Source organism: Passer montanus, unplaced genomic scaffold (genome assembly GCF_014805655.1).
Source record: "Passer montanus isolate IOZ18808 unplaced genomic scaffold, ASM1480565v1 scaffold508, whole genome shotgun sequence".
NCBI classification, from domain to species: domain Eukaryota; kingdom Metazoa; phylum Chordata; class Aves; order Passeriformes; family Passeridae; genus Passer; species Passer montanus.
Genome location: NW_024370019.1, coordinates 1 through 6,253, shown reverse-complemented (window position 1 = coordinate 6,253; position 6,253 = coordinate 1). Strand labels below are relative to the sequence as shown.

The window sequence follows — 6,253 nt, the reverse complement described above, 5'->3', positions numbered from 1 at the left end:
CCTGGGGGGGGTCCCGGGGGGGTGGCGGGGGTCCCGCTGACCCCGTGCCCCTCCCCCAGGAGGTGGAGCTGTACAAAACCAGTCACAAACTGGGAATCACCGTGTGCTACCGCACGGACGGCGAGGAGGACCCCGGCATCTACGTGGGGGAGGTCAGGGGGCTCAGACTGGGGAGGGGTCCCCAAAACAGCCCAAAAATACCCCAAAAAGTCATAAAATGTACCCCAAAACATCATAAAAAATACCCCAAAAAATCATAAAATATACCCCAAAGATCATAAAAAAATACCCCAAAAAATTCTAAAAATATCCCACAAAAATCCTCTAAAAATCATTTAAAATACCCCTAAAAAGTCATAAAATATACCCCAAAACATCATAAAAAATACCCCCAAAAAATCCTAAAAATGTCCCAGAAAAATCCTAAAAAATACCCCCAAAAATACCCTTAAAAATCCTAAAAAATTCCCAAAAAATAATAAAAAATACCCCCAAAAATTCTAAAAATATCCCCCAAAAAATCCTAAAAAATACCCCAAAAATCCTAAAAATTACCCCCCCAAAATCCTAAAATATCCCCCTAAAAATCCTAATAAAATATCAAAAAAAAAATCCTAAAACCTACCCCCAAAAATCCTTTATATCCCAACAATATCCCCCAAAAAATCCTAAAAAATACCCCAAAAATCCTAAAAATTACCCCCCCAAAATCCTAAAATATCCCCCTAAAAATCCTAATAAAATATCAAAAAAAAATCCTAAAAACTACCCCCAAAAATCCTTTAATATCCCAACAAATCCTAAAAAAAAATCTCCAAAAAATCCTAAAATTCCCAAAATATCCCCGTAAAAGTCCTAATAAAATCTCTAAAAAATCCTGAAAAAAAAATCTCAAAAAATCCCCCCAAAAATCCTAATAAACCATCCCCAAAAATTAAAAAAAAAATAAAAAGCCCCCCCAAACCCCCCCCAAAAAGGGGCTTTGGGGCCTTCCTGGGGGGTTCATGGGAAGGCCCCCCCAGTGCTGGGGACCCCCCCGGAATTTTGGGGTCCCCCCAAATTTGGGGTTTTTGCCCCCCCAGGTGAACCCCAACAGCATCGCGGCCAAGGACGGGCGGATCCGGGAGGGAGACAGGATCGTGCAGGTGGGGGGTGGGCTTGGGATTTTGGGGGGGTTTGGGGCTGAATTTGGGGGATTTTGGGGAGGATTTGGGGCATTTTGGGGTGAATTTGGGGGGGGGGATTTTCGGGGAATATGGGGGATTTTTGGAAGGAATTTGGGGCATTTGGTGTGGTTTGGAGGGGATTTGGGGCATTTTGGGGCAATTTGGGGGATTTTAGGGGGGATTTGTGGGATATTTCAGGGATTTTGGGGGGGAATTGAGGGGATTTCGGGGGGGATTTGAGGCATTTGGGAGATTTTAGCGGGTGGATTTAGGGGACTTTTCATGAGATTTTCAGGAATTTTGGGGGGATTTGGGCCATTTTGAGAGGCAAACCCCTCAAAACCCTCCCCCAAACCCCCTTCCCCATCCCCTTAATGTGGGGAGGGGTCCCCGGGGGTCTCCCCGCCCGCTCTGAGCCCCCTCCCCACGCAGATCAACGGCGTGGAGATCCAGGACCGCGAGGAGGCCGTGGCCTTCCTGACGCGCGAGCAGCAGACCAACATCTCCCTGCTGCTGGCCCGGCCCGAGGGCCAGGTGGGGCTGGGGGCGCCCAGTTCGGGGAGGGGGCCCGGGGGGGTTTGGGGAGGGGTCCCGAGGGGGTTTGCGGAGCGGGCGGCGCGGGCCGCGCGGAGCTGGCGCGGCTGGAGGAGGAGCTGCGGCACCTGGAGTTCAAGTGCCGGCACCTGCTGCGGGCGCAGCAGCTGGAGCGGCTCCGCGAGCGGGGCCGCCGCGCCTGGCGCGACCCCCGCCCGGTGGGCGCGGGGGTCGAGGGCCCTTTGGCCGACATCGCCGAGGCTCCGGAGCGCGACAGCACCAGCGCCTACAACACGGGCGAGAGCTCCCGCAGCTCCCCGCTGCTGCTGCGGGGCGGCCTCGGAGCCGCGGCTCCGCTGCCCGCGGGCTCGGCCAAGGGGCCCCGCGGGAAGCGGCCCGGCCGGGACCGGCTGCTCAAGGCCCGCGCCATCAAAATCCTGGAGGAGCGCGGCGGCTCCACGGACGACGACGCGCGGAGCGAGCTGAAGACCGGGCGCTACTGGAGCCGCGAGCAGCGCAAGCAGCACCTGGCGCGGGCCCGCGAGCAGCGGCGGCGCCGGGAGCTGCTGCTCCAGGCGCGGCCCGAGCCCCCGGCCGGGCCCGGGGGAGCAGCGGGAGCGGCGGCGGAGCCCCCCCAGCACGGGCAGGGGTCGCGGCGGGGGCTGCGCAAGAGGAGCCGCCGCATCCTGGATAACTGGGTGACCATCCAGGAGATGATGCTGGCGCAGCACGGGGGGCGCCTGGAGCACCCCCTGCTCTCGGTCACCACCGTGTGACCCCCCCGGGGGGGCAAAGAAATTCCTCAAATCCCCCCCAAAATTCCTGCTACAAACCGCCCCTGCCCCGCCTCGCCCGGCGCTGCGCCCCCCGGGGGTCTCTGTGCTCCCCGGGGGTCTCTGTTCCCCCCCCCGGGGGTCTCTGACCCCTCCGGGGGGTCTCTGCCCCCCCAGGGGTCTCTGTCCCCCCGGGGGTCTCTGTGCCCTCCGGGGGTCTCTGACCCCTCCGGGGGTCTCTGTCCCCCTCTGGGGGTCTCTGTCCCCCCCGGGGGTGTCTCTGTGTCCCCCTTGTCCCCAACCCCTCCCCCCCAAGCACAAGGTGAGGGGGGGTCGCCCCCCCTTGTCCCCCCCCCGTTGTCGTGTCTGTGCCGTGCTTAGTTTGGGCTCATTTAGGGTTTTTCAGGGTTTTTTTACACTTTTGTCACCTCCTCTCCTCACCTCAGGGCTGGGAGGGTCCCAGGAGGCCAAACCAGCCCTGGACCCCCCCCCAAAATAAACCCTGGGGTGTTTCCCCTCCCCCCCCGCGTGTGCGCCCCTCCCCCACCTCTGTGTGTCTGTCGGGGGGAGGGGCCGCGGTTGGGAATGAAGGAAAAACAAGAAAAGCTCGTTTTTACTCATTTCACCCGAATTGTGCAGCCTCGTCTTTGGGGGGGGAATCGTGGGGATCCCCAAAAACGGGGGGGGGAGGGCAAAGGTTGGGACCCCCCCAAAAAAAACAGTCCCCCACCTCTGTGTGTCTGTCGGGGGGAGGGGCCGCGGTTGGGAATGAAGGAAAAACAAGAAAAGCTCGTTTTTACTCATTTCACCCGAATTGTGCAGCCTCGTGTTTGGGGGGGGATCGTGGGGATCCCCCCAAAAAACCCAGAAAATTTGGGGAGGCCCAAAAACCATTCCTGACTTCCTGGGATCCGCCCCGGGCAGGGGAAAAATGGGGAAAATTGGGGGAGAAAAAATGGATGAAAATTGGAATTGGGGGAGAAAAAATAGGCGGAAATGGGAATTGGGGGGTAAAAATGAGGGGAAAATGGGAAATGGAGGGGGGAAAGGGAAAAAAATATAATGTGGGTGAAAAATGGGGGAAAATGGGAATTGGGGGTAAAAATGGGGGGGAAATGGGAAATGGAGGGGGGAAAAGGGAAAAAATGTGGGTGAAAAATGGGAATTGGGGGGAAGAAATGGGACTTGGTGGGGAAAATCAGCAACAAAACCCAACCAAACTTTGGGAACCCCCCAAAAACCCCCAGACCCAAACCCTCGAGGACTCCCTGACTTTCTGTGACCCCCCAAAACCCAACAGGGACAAAACCCCAAACCCCCCAAAAAAGAGGCACCAGCGAAGGAACTTTTCAAAAGCTTTTATTCCACCCAGAGCCCCAAAACCCCCCGGGCTCCTCCCCAGCCTGGGTTCCCCATGAATTTTGGAGTCCCCATGGGTTTTGGGGCTCCCTCCCGGTGTATTTTTGGGCTCCCCCGTGTGTTTTTGGGGTTCCCCGTGTGTTTTGGGGCTCCCCCTGGTTATTTCTGGGGTTCCCCGGGTGTTTTGGGGCTCACCCCCAGGTGTTTTTGGGGTGTTTTGGTCTCCCCCAGCTGTTTTGGGGTTTTTTTTGGGGTTCCCCGTGTGTTTCTGGGGTTCCCCGGGTGTTTCTAGGCTTCCCCCAGGTGTTTTTGGGGTGTTTTGGGGCTCACCCCCGGGTGTTGTTCTGGAGCCTGAACGGGGTTAGGAAAAAAAGGAGGGGGGAAAAGGGAAAAAAAAAAAAGAGAATGTGGGTGAAAAACGGGGAAAAATGGGAATAGGGGGGAAGAAGTGGGACTTGGTGGGGAAAATCAGCAACAAAACCCAACCAAACTTTGGGAACCCCCCAAAAACCCCCAGACCCAAACCCTCGAGGACTCCCTGACTTTCTGTGACCCCCCAAAACCCAACAGGGACAAAACCCCAAACCCCCCAAAAAAGAGGCACCAGCGAAGGAACTTTTCAAAAGCTTTTATTCCACCCAGAGCCCCAAAACCCCCCGGGCTCCTCCCCAGCCTGGGTTCCCCATGAATTTTGGAGTCCCCATGGGTTTTGGGGCTCCCTCCTGGTGTATTTTTGGGGTTCCCCAGGTGTTTTTGGGGTTCCCCGTGTGTTTTGGAGCTCCCCCTGGTTATTTCTGGGGTTCCCAGGGTGTTTCTAGGCTTCCCCCAGGTGTTTTTGGGGTGTTTTGGTCTCCCCCAGCTGTTTTGGGGTTTTTTTTGGGGTTCCCCGTGTGTTTCTGGGGTTCCCCGGGTGTTTCTAGGCTTCCCCCAGGTGTTTTTGGGGTGTTTTGGGGCTCACCCCCGGGTGTTGTTGGGGTGCTCTGGGTGTTTTGGTCTCCCCCGGGTGTTTTGGGGTTGTTTTTGGGGTTCCCCGGGTGTTTGTTTTGGGGTTCAGGCGTGCAGCGCTCTCCAGCGGTCCAGGGGGCCCCTGCAGGGCACGTACTTGACGCCGCAGCCGTCGGGGATCAGGCGCTTCTGCGCCACCATCTCCTCGAAGGCGTCCGCGTTGAACTTGGTGAACCCCCACTTCTTGGAGATGTGGATCTGGGGACCCCAAAAATCCGTCAGGGGGACCCCAAAAACCCCAAAACCCAAAAACCTGGGGGTGTCCAGGTCCCCCCATCCCAGTGATTTTAAGGTTTTCAGCACCAGGAATTCCCCCCTTGACTGAAGCTTGGATTTTTTTGGGCGCCCCCCCCCCCCCTAATGAACCCCCCCTTCTTGGAGATGGGGATCTGGGGACCCCAAAAATCCGTCAGGGGGACCCCAAAAACCCCAAAACCCAAAAACCTGGGGGTGTCCAGGTCCCCCCATCCCAGTGATTTTAAGGTTTTCAGCACCAGGAATTCCCCCCTTGACTGCCCAGACCCATTTTGGGCACCCCTAGACCCATCTGGCACCCCCAGACCCATTTGGCACCCCCAGACTCATTTACGTATCCCCCTCAGACCCATTCTGGCTGCCCCAGACCCAATCTGGGAGCCCCCAGCCCCATTTTGAGAGCCCCCAGCCCCATTTGGGGAGCCCCCAGCCCCATTTCTGTGCCCCCAGCCCCATTTGGGCCGGTACCTTCTGCCTGCCGGGGAACTTGAACTTGGCCCTGCGCAGCGCCTCCACCACGTGCTCCTTGTTCTGCGCCTTGGTGCGGATGGACATGATCACCTGGCCGATGTGCACGCGCGCCACCGTGCCCTGCGGCTTCCCGAAGGCGCCGCGCATGCCGGTCTGCAGCCTGGAGAGACCCCAGACCCAATTAGAGACCCCAGACCCAATTAGAGACCCACACACACACAGACCCCAGTCACAGCTGCACGCGCGCCACCGTGCCCTGCGGCTTCCCGAAGGCACCGCGCATGCCGGTCTGGAGCCTGGGGGGGATTGGAGACCCCAGACCCAATTACAGACCCCAGACCCAATTACAGACCCAATTACAGGGTCAGTTACACACACACACACAGACCCCAGCCCCAGCCACCGTGCCCTGCGGCTTCCCGAAGGCGCCGCGCATCCCTGTCTGGAGCCTGCAGGGACCCCAGACCCAATTAGAGTCCCCAGACCCAATTACAGACCCCAGACCCAATTACAGACCCCAGACCCAATTACACACCCAATTACAGGGTCAGTTACACACCCACACGCAGACCCCAGACCCACTCACAGGTGCATGTGCGCCACCATGCCCCCCCCAGGACATTTTGGGTTTTGCCCCCCCCCGGGGGATCTCGGGGTGTTTTCTGTCCCCCCCCCCCAGGATAATTCTGG

The 6,253-nt window shown here is 57.9% G+C and overlaps 1 protein-coding gene across 1 annotated transcript; it reads right to left on the bottom strand.

Moving 5' to 3' along the window:
- Window positions 1-4,444: 4,444 nt before the first annotated feature.
- LOC120509330 lies at window positions 4,445-6,169 on the bottom strand. Its single transcript, XM_039723817.1, has 3 exons — window positions 6,150-6,169; window positions 5,561-6,044; window positions 4,445-5,035 (listed from the first exon to the last, which is right to left on the bottom strand). Exons 1-3 carry the CDS (start codon window positions 6,167-6,169, stop codon window positions 4,883-4,885), a joined length of 657 nt encoding a protein of 218 aa, XP_039579751.1. The 3' UTR covers window positions 4,445-4,882.
- Window positions 6,170-6,253: the final 84 nt, after the last annotated feature.

Bases quoted from the DNA above. Each gene is read 5' to 3' on its own strand.
- LOC120509330 (XM_039723817.1), bottom strand. From the start codon at position 6,169: ATGGTGGCGCACATGCACCT. The intron at 6,045-6,149 runs GTGAGTGGGTCT...GTAATTGGGTCT, and splicing joins ATGGTGGCGCACATGCACCT to GGGGACTCTAATTGGGTCTG. The intron at 5,036-5,560 runs GTACCGGCCCAA...TGGGGTCCCCAG, and splicing joins AGTTCCCCGGCAGGCAGAAG to ATCCACATCTCCAAGAAGTG.